Consider the following 17,620-nt stretch of genomic DNA (forward strand, 5'->3'; position numbering starts at 1 on the left):
CGGTTCTACACTTTTTGCTGCCTGAGGCACACTTGTGAGGAGGCACCCTCCACCCCCCGGCAATTTGAAATTGTTGCATAGCACCCGACAATTTACTCTGCTTCATTTAATGTTCTCACATGACATGCTGCAGCTCAACACAACAGCACACTGGCTGGCTGTGAGTCTATGACAAACAAACTGCTCACCCTCCGCCACTCCATTCCTCCTCAGTCAGGACAGCAGTGCTACCTCTTCCCTTCTGCTGTGTAAGTCAAATGAAACCCTGCTGCTCTCTGGCCTCCCCCCTCCTCACTCACTGTCAACCTCCTCACACAGCACAACAAGCTGCTTTTCCCCAATGATGACCTCTTGACCTCGCTCTCCTCTCGCTTCTCCTCCTACTCTGACTGCATGCTGTTAGTGTAAACACAGTACAAACATGCTGCCCCTGTAATCTCTGTACCTGATGCAAGTGTTTTATCTTGCTTCATGAGAGAACCAGCCTTGCCTACTGAGCACCTTTCTTAGTTCTAACTGTGAAAGTTACTCTGTAAAAATGATGAAACAACTTGCAGGATGCACAACCTCACAATGAAGCTACTTTTCTGTTTGTAGTACAGTAAAATGGATAAATGAAAATATTCGTAGCAATAGAGTAGATAAACTAGTACCTACCATACACTTTTAGGTAAACTGAGGCTTCCTCTTGCGGGTCAAATGTCTGTATTTTAACAATGTAATTGCCGCTATCTTTCATGCGAAGCTCCGTGATGGTGAGGGAACCGTTATCGAACTCATGGACTCGTGAATGGTACTGTTGCCCGTAGATTGAAGAGCGATCACCAATACCGATGGAGGTGAGGATCAAATGTGCATGGCTTGTATCTCGTCCCTTAAACCAGTTGTAAGCCACCAGCGTTCCAGTAATCCCAGTAACGTTAAAGGTGACAGAACCATGAATCACCGGATACTGAGGGACTAGCTCAATGTTAATTCCTGAAGCCAAGGCCATCCACACATTGAGAACTGAAACATATAATATGTCAAAGTTAAAAGCAATGGCTATATTTACAGTAGATAGACAAATGTGTCCACCTCCCTGGATGGACTCTATGGGCTTGATTCACAAAGCGGTGCTAACAGTTAGCACGCTGTTGAAAAGCCCCTTATCATGCCTAAACTGAGTTTAGGTGTGATAACTTTACGCGTGATAAGTTTAGGTGTGATAAGTCCATAGGTGTGATTGCGTGCAAAGTCCCGCGCGCAAAGCAGCGCCATTAAACTATATGCGAAGTGCACCAGACTTTGCTAGCGCAAAACATTTGATCAGCTGTGCACTGCGGTGCTAACCCAGTTGGTGCTGTAGTTATCACGCCTAAACTTATCACGCCTAAACTTATCACGCCTAAACTTATTACACCTAAACTTATCACGCCTAAACTTATCACGCCTAAACTTATCACGCCTAAACTGAGTTTAGGCGTGATAAGGGGCTTTTCACCAGCATGCTAACTGTTAGCACCGCTTTATGAATCAAGCCTATTATGAGCTCTATGTGGACTACAATAATATATAGCCCCATATAACAAGTTCACCACTATTGGACTCTCAAGACGGATGTCCCACCACATGCTAGGTAACTGACCAAAAAGTGAATAAAAGAGGAACTTTAGCAAAAAAAAAGGGGAGATACTGGTTGCTTGGCACTTGGAAACAGCTGTTATTTCCCACAATGCAACACTGACAGGAAACTGTCAGACCCCCTGATGATCTGTTTGGGAAAAGGTAAAGATTTCTCATGGGAAAGGGGGTATCAGCTACTGATTGGGATGAAGGTAAATCTTTGGTTACTGTTATTCGTTAATGGGATGAAGCTCAATCCTTGGTTACTGTTCCCCTTTAAGCAAGTATGCAGTGGTGTGAAAAATTATTTGCCATTTCCTGGTTTTTATCAGAGCTGCATATTTTTCACACCACAAACTGTCTGATCGTTCAAGTAATGATGGACACAAACAGCAAGAGCCTTCAATGCAGGAGCACAATATACTGTTTATAGTGAAATTAAAGAGCACCTGAAGCGAAAGAAATACGGGGGCTGCCACCCTTATTCTCGAATAAATAGGCTGCAGCAGCCTATTGGGCCAATCAGAGTGCGGGGATCACGTCCTTTCAAGTGACTGGACCCAAAGCGGCAAAGGGCGGGACGAGTGGGGCGCTCGCTATGCTGCACTACAGCAGCATAGGTTGCGCTCCTGTCACTGGGATTGATAATGCACGATACGCGGCCACTAGCGCACGTAGCATGCAGACTCTGACACTAAGGGCAGGCTGATGAAATAGCGCGAGTAACAGGAGGTTACTTGCGCTATTTCTGTTAATGAATCAACTCCACTGATTGGAAGGGAGCAGATAAAAAGTTCAGTAGTTCAACATTTGTTCCGTGTGCGATCTAAATTACATTGAAAAACTTTTCTCATTTGCCTGAGACAGGAAAAAAGTTTAAAAATAGATTATAGCCTTTAATAAAAACCTTTTTTTCATGAAAATTTTCATTCATATTATTATATTCTGACAGAGGGGTATATTTTGAATGACTACTGTGAACCGCTAAACACTTCATTCATAAAAACAACTAAAATTCTAACAAAAAATAAATTAAAAAACTACAAATTGTGAGACAGTCCAGGTAGTCCTGTGCTGGTAAGGCAATGTATAATAAGGCTGGATGGGTTAAATCCACTTAAAGTCAGGGCCTGAATTTAAGCCAAGGCACATAGGCTATGGCCTAGGGCACCACAGGATCAAGGGCAGGTGAGAAGCAGACTATACTGGGGTGGAGGGAAGGGTCACCTGGTTACCAATACTGGAGGTAAGGGGTCATCAGGTTATTTATATGGAAGGGGTTGGGGTCATCTGGGCTCTTATACTAGAGGGAAGGGTGGAGGAGTCATCAGACTACCTGTACTGGAGGGAAAGGGGGGGGGGGGGGTCATCAGGCTGTCTAAACTGGAGGGAAGGGAGGGGGTGATCAGATTATCTAAACTGGAGGGGGGGGGGGGAGAGTTATCTGGATACCTATACTGGAGGGAGGGGGAGGGCCATCTGGCTACTGGAGGAGGGCGGCTGCTGACAGTGGCCTTGGGCAGTAAAGAGTACAAATCCGGCCCTGATTAAAGTGTACCGGTAGGTGGAAAAAATGCCCTTAATGGGTACCACTACCTACCTTAGTAGAGCGAAGTCTCTGGATAATCCAGAGACTTCCCCATCTCCCTCTACCTCAACGTTCCAGTGCTGGGACCCCCTCAAACCTCTATGACACGTGTTTTTCGATGTGTGTATGCCATTAACTAAGTACCATGGAGCCACTTGGGCTTCTTCCACTGAGCAAGAGCAACTCTATGCTATTACGCAGGTGCAAGGCAGGTGTAGCCTCGCTCTTTGATGGACAGCAGAATAGCCACAAACTTTCAAAGAATCCCAGCTACAAAAGGGGGTCTGAAAGAGGATGTAGGAAGCCTCTGGAGGATCTGACCTTTCCTTTTTAAAAACTCACAGGTTTGCGTTAAGCATTATACACACACTATAGTAAACTCGGGCAACGCAGCCGATAATGACCACCTCTGCCAAGAATCTAGAGTGAGCAAAGCGGCTTCCGACCCTCATGGCTCGACCAGCAATCAGCATTGAGAATCAATACAGCCAAGGGCATTGTCCTCTCCACACACCCCTCCCACCACGTGACGTGAGGTTCCTTGTGCGCCACTTCGTTGGCCCTGCTCCTGGAGGCTAGCAACACGTCTGTACAGCCTCCGCCCTCCAATGTCACCTGCTTGACTCCAGATCCCTGACGGGCAACATTCCTCGTACATGTGTACGAGGCTTCATTCTGTAAGTGGAAGCAAATCTAAAGAAAGAACTGATGACATCAACTTTGTCTATACTATAGTCCTCCTGCTAAATACGACTTTACTGGCATCCCAGAGTCTTATTTTGTATTTTCAAGCTGAAGCTCTTGTTTGACTCAAGGCTGAAAACTGTTAACTAAAAGGTTATACATTGTGATAGGTTCAATAGGTACAGAATATTTCTCACATTACCTGCTATCCTAGGCCCGTTCATGGCCATGTCTCAGCCCGATGCTGCTGCTCCTTCTGTGTAGCATCCTGTGTCCTGAGACTATCTGTAGCACATTGGGTTCTTCTTTCAGGATATGCTGCTGTGTTGTGATAAGAGCTGAATATTTCCTCAATGACAAAGGAAGCGATCCCAAAACTGCTGAGTGAGTTGGTTGGATGAGAGGACTCACTGATGTATTACATACAAAGTACAGTGAGTGACGCAGACTTAATTAGCACTTGAGAAATCTACTAACAATATTCTCCTTCCTCTCTCGCCACATCTTCTCATTTTCACACATGACTTCTCCTGAGATGCCCCTCTTCTTTAGAACTCCCTTCCACAATCTATTTGATTTTACATTCACATATGACTTCTCTTGAGATGCCCCTCTTCTCTGGAACTCCGTTCTACAATCTATTTGATTTTACATTCACAAGCACGTTCTCAAAAACTCACAAACCAGAAATTTGCAGCGAGCCCTCTTGACTTTAATGGCAGACATTCTTTTAAATCCTTCAGGGCATCTTTGCAGCCACAATTTCTTTTAAAGGTACCCTGAGCAGTACCTACAATCAAAAATTTCACTTACCTAGGCCTTCCTCCAGCCCAATGTATGCCGCAAGATCCTCCGGCGTCCTGGCTCCTCTCCGTGTCGCGCTGGTGGCTCCATTACCGGCAACACCCGGGCCAGGTGTCGGGCCGACTCACCCTGAATCATGACGCTACGAGTAATTATGCCAGCCACTACGCGTCATCGCGGCAGCTGGCGTGACAGTCCTGTGCATGTATGCGCGTTTTTCTAACTCTAAACCGCGCATGCGCAGGATTGTCATGCCGGCCGCTGTGATGACGCATAGCGGCCGGTTCTATTACGCGTAGCGTCATGATCCAGGAAGAGTCTGCCCGACACCAGGCCCGGGTGTCGCCGGTAATGGAGGCACTGGCGGGACATGGAAACGAGCCAGGAGGACGCTGGGAGACCTCTTAGCCTACGGTGGGCTGGAGGAAGCCCAAGGTAAGTGAAACTTTTGATTGTAGGGTCCCTTTAAAAACGTGTACAAAGTGCAACAAAACCCAGACAGTGGCATGGCGGAGGGGGATTAATGGGGGGGATTAATGTTCTGCAAAAATACATATGTTACGCAGAGGCTTTTTTTCATGCTTTAATGCCAAAAATCGTATATGGTTTTTAGATTTTTCATATTAAGGTCTTTTAATGGCTGCCGTGTTTACCTGCCTAAAAATTGTTATGTGCAGCCCCAGTCTGAGATGCCTGAAAAAAGTTGCGTTTATCTGCCTAAACATTTTAACCACTTTACCCCCGCCCGTACGGATTTCTCCGTCCCTTTTTCCATCCTTTAACCCCCAGGGACGGAGAAATCCGTACTTTCCGCGCTCCCATCGCTGTCCGCGCTCCCGCTCGTAAACACGCCGCCCGCCGCTAGTAAACACGCCGCCGCCCGCTCGCCCGGAGATCAATGAACGGGAAAATCCATTCCTGTTTGTTGATCTAAGCCCCACAATGATCCGCTGCTCTCCGATGGGCAGCGCGATCATTGTGAAAAAAAACAAAACACTCACAGCCTCCTAGTAATTTCTGCGAGCGTCCGGAAGGACGCTCGCAGGTCGCAATAAACAAAAAGTTACTGTTGCCATCTTGTGGCCAAATGGTAAAACTACACCCTAAGCTTTTTTTACATATAAATAAATTAGTGTTACACAAAAAATTAACTCATTACCTCCCACACTCCCCATTTTTTTTTTTTGTAATAAAAAAAAAATTAAAAAATTTACAATTAAAAAAAATACATAAATAGTTACCTTAGGGACTGAACTTTTTAAATATTTATGTCAAGAGGGTATAACACTGTTACTTTATAAACTATGGGCTTGTAATTAGGGATGGACGCAAAACTGAAAAAAATGCACCTTTATTTCCAAATAAAATATTGGCGCCAAACATTGTGATAGGGACATAATTTAAACGGTTTTATAACCGGGACAAATAGGCAAATACATTTCATGGGTTTTAATTACAGTAGCATGCATTATTTAAAAACTATAATGGCCGAAAACTGAAAAATAATTAATTTTTTTCCCACATGTTTCCTATTTTCCCATTAAAACACATTTAGAATAAAATAATTCTTGGCATAATCAACAAAGATACCCCCCTATATATGGGCAGACTACAGGTTTACAATTAGCTTTCATCAATAAAACAGTTGAGGTCTACCTCCACGTTTAATCCCTTCGGATACAATGTTATTGATGAAAGCTAATTGTAAACCTGTAGTCTGCCCATATATAGGGGGGTATCTTTGTTGGGGTATATATGGAATAGGAAGTATGCGTTGGTGGTTGGATAGGGAAAGAGGGGGTCACTGAAGTTTTAGGTGATGTATATACAGGCAAACGGTTCCATGAGGGCAAATGGTGATACATATGAGCAGCTAATTTATAGTAATATGCAGACAGTCATGCACGCAACTATGGTTGTAATAAAATTTTAAACTTTTAACCATGAATGTATAGTATTGATTGTATAACCTTGAATGTCTAAACTTGATGATGTTTTATTATGTATGGGATAATATGTTTATGTGTATGGGCATATTGTAAGTGCGAGCTCCCGGAACGCGGAAGTGAGTCGTGGAGCGCATAGACTAGTAAGGCGTGGAGCGCACCGCGCCGGAACAGTTACACTGGGGAGGAGCGAGCGATTGGTATATCTAGGCTCTATCCGCAAGGTGGCTTCATCCCCTGAATGAGTCACGCAGGTGACGAAATCGATAGGGAGGAGCCACATGCGGAAGTAAGGGCACGCGTGGAGGGTGAGGACTTGCGGAGGAGACGCCGGAACGGGACCCTGCATTAACAACTAAGCGGCGGCCAGCCCGGGAGGTCGCACGGGGGGGAGCCCGTTCATGTACTCCACAAGCTTTCTGAAATACCTCCTAAACGTGAGTGCAATAGCTGAATAAAGCACTGTTGTTTTTAACAAGCTGCGCAATGAGGTTTTATTATTGTTTATTGAGGTATATTGTGTGAAGCAAGTATCCAGTCTTACCATTGAAGAACTGCTGGTGGTAAAGAGGATAAGGAGGATCGAGGGTGAGGGGAGCCCATTAATGCCCCAAAAGCGTCTTTGGCCGATGTAATCCAGGCCCTCTACTGTTGGTGAGTGAGGATCTCACAGGGTGATATTGGTGGAGGTGTAGCGGATTGACAGACCATCATAGGAAGCGCTGATCTGATACTAAGGCATTCAGGTGAAGAAACAACTCATTCTTTGGCAGAAGCGCACCTATATGTAGATGTATATATATGTACTGTTTCAGGACGCTGAAATTTTATCACATTGATGGACATTATTTGATCATATTGATCTACTAATCCCCACACAGATAGACATTTGTTTATCTTTTTTATAGGTGTTTTCTCGTTGTGGTATCCCAATATTTCCTGTTATATGTACTCAGTCTGTGTAAAAGGTCCTTGTGTTCAGGTCCAATAGGAGCTTAAAGCGCTGTAGTTGGTTGTGGATATAATTACCAGCCTAAAACATTGTTCTTGCAACCACACTGGAGGCCAGAAAAATTGGGCAATTACCTGCCCAATAAATATTTGAATTTTAGCCTCTGTATGAGACACAGGCCAGAAGTAAGTGGCAGGGATGTAGGGATGCATTCGTATGAACATTTTCATGTGAGTGTGAGAAGGGTTAAAGGGGTTCTGTGGAGCCTATTAAAAACAAAAATCTGACACTTACCTGGGGCTTCTATCGGCCCCCTGCAGCTGTCATGTTCCGCGCCGTCCTCTTACGATTCTCCTTTACCCGCCCCTGGCCAGGTCTACTTACCTAAATAGACGAATAGTACTCGCTCCCGCGCACGTCATCGGGAGCTTACTGCGCAGGCGCAGTATGACATTTTCTTGTACTGCACCTGCGTAGTAAACTACCTATGATGCGTGGGGTAGCGAGCACGGCCACGCAGTCGCAGTTCTAATTCAGGAAGAATTAGACAGGGACCAGCGGCGGGGAACGGATGATCGTAGGAGGACAGCGTAGGACATTACAGCTGCAAGGGGCCGATAGAAGCCCCAGGTAAGTGTCAGTTTTTTTTAATAGGCTCCACAGAACCCCTTTAACTGTCTTTGCCATTTTGCTGGCCACACTCCCTTTAGCACCTCCCTTATAACGTATTTATATTTCTATAACTTAGTTATCTGAACACGGATCAAATAATGTATGCCTGGCTTTACAGCAAAAGACCATTTTGGTGGGAGCAAATAAGCTTCTTAATATGTTTTGGGATGTGAGAGGATGCCCAAAAGGCCTGGCATTATCTGTATGTAATTGATATACAACTGCTACTATTATGTGTATATCACTCATATTTTCCTATTTGCAATATTTGTAACTGATATCTTCCTGTCAGTGATATAATACACAAAATGGTATTTGCCGTATCTGTATGTCGCTGATAACTGTTTTTGGTAATATATGAATTTTATGATGGCTTATTATCTTAGGAGCATGTGTGACATTGTGGCATGATGGTAGTGGTGTACCTAGGGAATATGACACCCAGTGCTGATTATTTACAGATTCCCACCTCAGTATGTGGACGGAGCTAACCATTATGAAACTCTGTAATATATACAGTGCTGCAGAAGATGATGTCAGTGCTATATACATACACAATAATAATACGGTAGGACATTAGACTATGACTATGGCAGAATTGGATTGTGAGCTCCTCTGAGGACAGTCAGAAAAGGGGGACATACGAAAGAGGGGAATGCATAGGAGGGTGGGGGATAAAGAGGTAGAGGCACAAGACAGAGAGCCTGATGAGAGAGGAGAAATGGCAGGAAGACCTCTCACCAGGACTGCAGACATCACCAATGCTTTCTGGCAGGGATATGCTGTTAAAAGAAAACACTGAAATCTGAAAAGAGGAAAGGGTCTTGGTGGAAGACAACAGGGTGGGAGGGGGAGATGGGAAAAGAGATAAGATTACCTGCAATCAAGCTAATATAAATTGCCTGGAGCTTGCTTCTCTGCTCACTACAGAAGTCGGCTGTCAGCACCTGTATCACTGGCTTCTGGAACAGCAGACTGCCCTGCATTATTGATTAATTACTCAGATCAGGATAATTAATCAATAGTCTAGGGCCTAGGTTCTCAACGTGTGGTACGCGTAATTCAGGGGGTACTTCTGATGGTTCCAGGGGGTACTTGGGCTTGATATACTTAAAGGCCCACTATCGCAGAAAAATGTAAACTTTAAAATACATGTAAACACATACAAATAAGAAGTGCATTTCTTCCAGAGTAAAATGAGTCATAAATAACTTTTCTCCTATGTTGCTGTCACTTACAGTAGGTAGTAGAAATATGACAGAACCGACAGGTTTTGGCCTAGTCCAGTGATGGCTAACCTTGGCACTTCAGCTGTGCCAAAACTACAAATCCCATCATGCCACTGCCTCCCCAAGTTATGCTTAGAGCTGTCAGAGTATTGCAATGCCTCATGGGACTTGACGTTCCAGCACAGCTGGAGTGCCAAGGTTAGCCATCACTGGCCTAGTCCATCTCTTCATGGTGGATTCTCAGCATGGACTTTGTTCTTTATAAAGACATTCCCTGAAAAGGATTTATGCAATGATAGATGGAGCAACCGCCATTCGCTAAGTGCCTTTGAAAATAAAGAAAACCCTGAGAACCACCCATGAAAAGATAGGCTACTCTAAAACCTGTCAGATTTCGACTACCTACTATAAGTGACAGCCAGATAGGAGAAAAGTAATTAATGGCTTTGTTTTACTCTGGAAGAAATGTACCTCTTATATGAATGTGTTTACATGTATTATACCTTTTTACGATTTTCACGGTTGTGGCCCTTTAACCAAGAATAACAAATTTAGAGTTTTAGAAAAATGATAAATCTTTTTTAAACTAAACCAAATTTGTATTTTAGCTAATTAAAAGCAATAGTAAATGTTTGGAAATTGTTTAAAAACAATTATCATGTTTGTACTACAATTAAATATATATTTGTCAAATGGTACTTGAGATGTTTACTATGCTAGGGGGTACTTGGTGAGTACAGGGTTTTAAAAGCATACATATCAATAAAATCTTGAGAAACACTGGTCTAGGGCACTCTGGTATTACAGCAGCCAGTGCACATGGCTACTAATGACAGGCAACTTCTGAAACAATCCCAGCTGCAGCACAGCAATCATTCTCTCTACTCACCCTGCTGCTCTGCACCTTCACTCACTGCAAGCTGTGTGTAGAGAGCGAGGAGACACATTGCTCACGGGACAGGAAGGGGTAGGGATGCTACATCTAGTGCAGGAAGGGGTAGGGGTGCTACATCTAGTGCAGGAAGGGGTAGGGGCAGGGCCGACCCGCTCATGAGGCGGGGTGAAACTTTTGCCTCAGGCGGCAAATTTCCAGGGGCGGCATCCGCCCGTCCGTGCGGGGAGCCGGCCGCCGAGCTGGAGGGGTAGCTGGCAGGACGGGGGTATTGGGCCTAGCGGCGGGGAGGGGGGGTCGGACCTCCCCCCTCCCTCGCCTGGGTCCCCCGTCCTCCGCTCCCCTCCAGCCTTACATAGAAGCAGCCGCTATTTGTAAGAGGCACGGGCGGGGAGGACTCACCTCTTCCTCGATCAAGCGTGCGCTCCACTGACGTCACTTCCTGCAACGCTGCAGGAAGTGATGTCAGTGGAGCGCATGCTGGGAAGAGGTGAGTCCTCCCCGCCCGTGCGTCTTACAAATAGCGGCTGCTTCTTCTATGTAAGGATGGAGGGGAGCGCAGTTCGGGGGACCCAGGTGAGGGAGGGGGGGGTACAACCCCCTACCCGCCGCTAGGCCCAATACCCCCGTCCTGCCAGCTACCCCTCCAGCTCGGCGGCCCCCCAGAGCGCCCCCCACCGGGGAAGGGGGGTGGCGGCGGAAATTTTTTTTTTGCCTCAGGCGGCAAAAAGTCTAGGGCCGGCCCTGGGTAGGGGTGCTACATCTAGTGCAGGAAGTAGTACAGTCTACTGCACTGCCTGCTGCTATTTTCCCAAATGTTGCCCAAACTATGAAAAAATGTCCCAGGTAGAACGCACCCTAGCCATGGCTACACCCGGTGCTGTGAGCACCTACAGCCTTAGTAGGCCACTGCAAAATGGTTGTTTGTGAGAAAGTCCTTTTTTTTTTTTTTTTAATTGACCATGCACACAGTTTGACCCTACCAAAAACTCTACCTAACTCCTAGCTGTGATCATGGCAGTATATCTACACCCCACAGGAGTACTGTTCCCATTCCATTGGCGTCGATAATCATCTGTGTATTTAAATGGCCGTTGCGTGGGCGTTACAGGACAGATTGGTGAATGGGAACATGTTTATGAATAATCTCTGCTGTAACAGCAGAAATTATTCATTGAAAGACAAACAAACAAACTGTAAGGATCCCGCCTGTCGGTTGCAGATTGGGGTATAGTGTCTATTGGGCAGCGGAGCTGCAGCCGAGCAGTTTTGATTTCTCTGCCTGCATTTGGTTGCTTGGTTTTGATTGCATGTCATTGCTATTTGCAATCACTCTGCAGTTCAGAGTAGCCCAGGATGTTGTCATGAATCCACCTAGGGCTTGCTGCAGTTGAACTGCAGCCAGAGAGCTGTGGATTTCTTACATGCATGTGGTTGCATAATCTGGCATGCATTTGTAATGAGAATCCTTTCCATTCACAGGCAGTTTGCAGCCTTCAATCAGTGTAACACAGGATTGCATGATTACCATTCAGCTGTGTGGGATTTTTCATGTCTGTTCCCATTGGCTGATATCCATAGAAAAACCTGCCTCTCTTTCCAGATCTCACCTGACATAGCGTCCAACTTAGCTTTAGTTGTTTGCTTAGTTCATGGTGTGAAAGTTGTATTATTGTATTGCATTATCTTGCCTTGCCTGCCTGAACATTCACTGCACCCGCGGGGGTGCAGCGAAGTCTTTACCATCCTGTTAGTTGGAGACTGCCTTCACTGGTAGTATTCCTGCTTATTCTGTTCCTGTGGACGTGACTGTAGCAACAGTTGCTATTAGTTACGCTCCTACCTGTTTGTCTTGTCTGTGTCAGTGTGGATGTTTGCTTTGCTGGGCAAACAATCCTCCTGTCTGTCTGTTCCTGCTAGTCCTGTTCCTGTGGACGTAACTATAGGCTGCGGTTGCTATTAGTTACGCTCTTACTTGTTTGTCTTGTCCAAGTCACTGTGGATGCTTGCTATTGCTGGGGAAGCGATTAGATTGGCAAGCATTCAGTCTGTCTCTCTTTTGTCTGTCTTGTTACTCAGCCAGAGGCCCAGAACTGCGGTTGCCCTGAGCAACCAGTGTGTCTTCTTTGCTGAGAATTCCATTTGTCTGTCTGTTGTCTGTCTTGTTACTCATTGTGTTGGGCATCAGAGGCTCAGGGCTGCGGTCGCCCTGAGCAACCATTGTATCTTGTTTATTTGTGGCGGTTATAAGAAGCTCAGAGCTGCGGTTGCTCTGAGCAATCTTGCTCCCTTGTCCATAACTCCTGGGGTGATCTTTGTAACCTCTTCCATTATCTAATATCACCCAGCTGCATATTCTTGTTTGTTCTGGTGGTACTCTGGCTTTCTCTGCCTCAGCCGCTATATCTTGCACCTCCAAGGCCTGGGTGTAACCGAAGTCGGGCAGGTGTTATTTCCTCACCTCCCGTTCAAGCGGGGATGCGCCACATAGAGTGAAGAAGGTGGTGAAAGATTGGGGTATAGTGGCTGAAAGAAAGCAGGATATCTGCCAGGCATTACACAAACAAACAAAAAAACACTGTTTCATTATAGTATATAAAGCTCTGATTCAGCTCTCTTTACTTGATGCCATCTAGTGGACAAATGTAATAGTGCACTTCATTATTATTTTTGTCCACAAAAAAATAATAATAATAAAAAAACACATATAAATAAAAACTCTTTTAACCACTTTCTGTCCCTACAGTTACTATAATAGAAAAACCTTAAAAAATAGAAACCAAAGTGACAGAAGTGACATAAATACATTGTTACATTAGGGACTTTCTAAATATGTATGCCATCAAGGTATATTATTGATTTTTTTGCTAATAAGGGAATGTAATTAAAAAAAATACACTTTTATTTTCAAATAAAATATTGTTGCCATACATTGTACTAGGAACATCTTTTGAATGTTGTAATAACCGAGACAAATAAGCAAATAAAATGTAGGGATTATATGTACAGTCGCACATTTTATTTTATAACTATAATGGCTGAAAACTGGGAAATAATGATTTTTTTTTCACTTCTTTTCTTCTTATTCCTGCTAAAATGTATATAAAATAAAATAATTGTTAGCCAAATGTACCACCCAAAGAAAGCCTAATTGGGGGCAAAAAAAAAACCCAACGTGTAGATCATTTTTATGAGATAAATAGTGATAAAGTTATTGGTGAATGAATGGACGCAGTGCTGAAATGTGAAAATTGCTGAGGCCAATAAGGGGAAAAACCCCTTAGTGGTGAAGTGCTTAAAAGTGTGCTGTTGACTCCGCCCCCTGTCCTTCCAAATGTTAAGGTTTCCAGATATTTTGGGCCTTTTGGCCATGAATAATTAGAAATTAGGTTGGCAACCCTGCTCCTATGGAAGGTAAGTATGTGTTTTTTCTCCCAAGATAAATAGGTTCTCTTTAACCTCCTTAGCGGTAACCCCGTGCTGGACACGGGGTAAGCCGCCGGAGGGTGCCGCTCAGGCCCTGCTGGGCCGATTTTCATAATTTTTTTTTGCTGGACGCAGCTAGCACTTTGCTAGCTGCGCCAGCACCCCGATCGCCACCGCCGCGCGCCCGATCGCCGCTATCCGGTGCGGCGCGCGCCCCCCCCCAGACCCCTGCGCTGCCTGGCCAATCAGTGCCAGGCAGCGCCAAGGGGTGGATCGGGTCTCCCAATGACGTCCCGACGTCGCTGATGTCGGTGACGTCATCCCGCCATGGCGACGGGGGAAGCCCTCCAGGAAATCCCGTTCAAAGAACGGGATTTCCTGATCGCCTATCGCCGGAGGCGATCGGCGGGGCTGGGGGGATGCCGCTGAGCAGCGGCTATTATGTAGCGAGCCCTGGGCTCGCTACATGATTTAAAAAAAAAAATTTAAAAAAAACTGCTGCGCTGCCCCCTGGTGGTATTTTTCATACCGCCAAGGGGGTTAAGAGTTTCAAAAATTGGCATATTTCCTTGCCTTGTGATTAATACAAAAGAGTCAAAAGTGCACACCATTCAATGCCTTACCAACCTACTCTGTGTAGGCAATACCGTAGAAAAGTAAAATATTTCATATCTGTCCTGTCCATAAATATGTTTTTAATAACAGACCAGGCAAGCAAGCTGTTCCGTAGAACATAATTATTATGCATCTCAGGTAAAGCTTTGTGTGATCATCTCACAGTAGACGGGTCAGGGATTTTCTCCTGATTTCCTGATCCTTTATCAGTCAGAGTTCTTCACAGCATAATGCTGAAATTATTATTACATAAAGACATTTTTGGGGCATCAACCTCAGTAAATCTCATTTGTTTTGAATACCACCTGAAATAAAAAAAAATACATGTATAACCCTAAATGCAGAAACTAAAGGCCCCTAGGTAAAGGTAAAAGTTCAGTCTTTGGGTCCTTGCAGTGATCCTAATCCTGTTACTACAACAACTGCAGCTAGACTACTACTGCTACCACTACTGCTACTACTAAACTCCCATCCCCAGGCCCTCCCAGCAAGCATGGCCAGTACAGGAACCTCCCTCCCCTCCCGGCTTGGGTGGCCAGTACAGGAACCTCCCTCACCCCACCCCCCTCCAGAAAGAGTGGCTATTACAGGAACCTCCCTCACCCCATCCAGAAAGAGTGGATATTACAGGAACCTCCCTCACCCTCCTTCCCCTTCCCCAGCAAGTGTGGGCAGTACAGGAATCTCCCTCACCACCCCCAAGCAAGAGTGCCTAGTGCAGAAACCTCTCTCATCCCCCCTCCACCTACCACCAAATATGGTCATTACAGGAAACCTCCTGCCCTTCCAGCAAGAGTGGCTGGTACAGGAACCTCCCTTACCCCCCCCCCCCCCCCCCCATTTCCAGTAAGTTTGGCCAGTACAGGAACTTCCCTCACCTCCCCCCCTTTCCAGTAAGTGTGGCCAGTACAGGAACTTCCCTCACCCACAACTACCCCCCCAATAAAGCAGGGATGGCCTGCACTGGAACATCCCCCCCCCCCTTCCTTTCACCCTTAGCATAAACCTCTCCCGAGCAAGTACCTCCACCCAGGTATCTCCTTTACATCAATTTTCCTGCTTTCAGTTCTGATAGGGTCTCTTATCAATGCAGCAACACAGTGTGCTGAATACCTCTGTCCGTTAAGCTCCGGATTCATGACTGAAGTCAGAGGAGACTCGATCAGCTCAGATACATGCATTTTACATTGTGATACTCAAATGGGCAGGAGAGAAAAGAGTAATGTGAGAGCGGTGCAAGTCACCCTGGCCCCCAAACTCCTCCCCCTACCCTGCAGGGTTGCAGAGCCGGTCAGTTGATCATTACACCTGTGATTACAAGCATCTCAGTGCTCATCATATACTGCTACTAATTCCGCTGCTGGGACTCCTACTACTGCTACTACATTGCGTTACTATTACTTCTGAGACTACTACTACTGTCATGACTGTAGTTAGTGATCAGCCTGGTCACCTCTTGTCTGGTCACATCATCATGTATATATGCGCCCTCTTGTGTGTTTGCTTGTCTTCTTGGCAATGGAGTGGGGAAGGACATCTAAGAGAACAATATATGAGCATAAACGTTAGCAGTAGGTTACCCAAAGAAAAAAATAGGCCTAATAGGAGCATAACTGTACATCAAGGCAAAGTAGGAGAGTCCCTCTAGGGATCCTCACTCTAGCACTTCTGTCTACAAATGTGAGGGGGGTTATGGGGGCATGTTCATCGAAAAAAAAGCACATGGAAACTTGGGCCAGTGATTACAATAGTAAAATATTGGCACACTGATATTTTACTATTAACATATAAAACATCGGTATTAAAAATACTAATATTTTTACTATGGCTAAACCTAGGCCTTTTTACACACAGAATCCCCACCACCACCACCACCACACAAAATTTCTACCTGACACCTATCTGCTGATACTAATTAAACAGGTTGAACTGCCTAAACAAACACAGATACAGAGAAGTGAATTCCTTCAGCCACTACATGTGGAATAAAGACTTTTCATTGTGCGTTCTGAAAGAGTCCAGGGGCTTGATTCACAAAGCGGTGCTAACCTACTTAGCACGTCTAAAGTCTTTAGACGTGCTAACCAGGGTGCTAAGTAGGTTAGCACCGGATTTCTCAATCAGATCACGCGCTAACTTTGCGCGCGCAAAGTTTTACGCGCGCAAAGTTTTATGCGCGCTAAGTCCCATAGGCTTTAATGGGCACTTCGCGCGGTGCGCCCTGCGCTCTGTGCAGTGTGCGCGTAAAGTTTTACGCGCGTAAAGTTTTACGCGCATAAAGTTTTATGCGCGAAAAGCTGGTTTAGACGTGCTAAGGGGGTTTTCACAGGCGTGCTAACAGTTAGCACCGCTTTGTGAATCAAGCCCCAGGTCTGCTTTAAACAAAGTTGACTGCAGGCATGAAAAACATTCACTTTAAGGAAACCCTACCAGTCATATATGGGCATTTATTCCATAGTAATGAAAACTGGACTGGCAAGATCTATTATGGAGATAGAAACTTTAACAAACTGCCTCTTACTCCTCTTTCAACAGTAATGAGTGGGTGACTTCAGTATCCTTCCTGACTGCTGAATGGTGACTGATGGTTTTTCAGTACCAACTCTGTTAATCTACTGGTACTCCTACCCCTTCTACTACTACCACCACTACTACCAACACTACTACCCTTACTACTGCTCCCACTAAGACTAAGACAACTTGTTACTACTAGTAGCACTGCTACTAAAGAGTTGTGAATTGGAAAGGGGTTTTTAGCAGCCTATTTTAAAAAGGGACTTAATTAAAATGGGCCAGATACAATTCACTTTTTCTCTAAAGTTTTCTCCTAGGAGATAATATTTCTTGTTCTGTTTAGAATAACTTGCAATTGAAAAAGTACCCCCCCAAAAACAGGTGAAAAAGTGCTGTCAAAATTATTCTGAGTATTTTCTTCTTTGCCGGTGGCTTAAAGAGAACCCGAGGTGAGTTCTAACAATGCTAACAGCACACAGAGGCTGGGTATGCATATACTGCCCAGCCTCTGTTGCTATCCCAAGCCCCCCTAAGTTCCTTTTTTGCTCTGCTATGCCCCATAAATCATCAGCCGAGCTTTGCCGGCTGTTTACTTCTGTAAGTGTCAGTTTCGGCTGCTCCCCCGCCTCCCCCATAGCTCCGGTCCCTGGCACGCCCGCTTCCCTTCCCTCCAATCAGAGGGGAGGGAAGGGA

The 17,620-nt window shown here is 45.3% G+C and overlaps 1 protein-coding gene across 1 annotated transcript in view; it reads right to left on the reverse strand.

Moving 5' to 3' along the window:
* Window positions 1-17,620, reverse strand: part of LOC137522198 (carcinoembryonic antigen-related cell adhesion molecule 5-like) — a 75,681-nt gene that overhangs the window by 21,331 nt on the left and 36,730 nt on the right. The window contains exons 7-8 of the mRNA XM_068242229.1: window positions 15,815-15,950; window positions 658-1,008 (exon numbers count right to left, since the gene is read on the reverse strand). Coding sequence (XP_068098330.1) covers window positions 658-1,008; window positions 15,815-15,950 — 487 coding nt within the window. The remainder of the gene's footprint in view (window positions 1-657; window positions 1,009-15,814; window positions 15,951-17,620) is intronic.

This window comes from Hyperolius riggenbachi, chromosome 6, assembly GCF_040937935.1.
Source record: "Hyperolius riggenbachi isolate aHypRig1 chromosome 6, aHypRig1.pri, whole genome shotgun sequence".
Lineage (NCBI taxonomy): Eukaryota > Metazoa > Chordata > Amphibia > Anura > Hyperoliidae > Hyperolius > Hyperolius riggenbachi.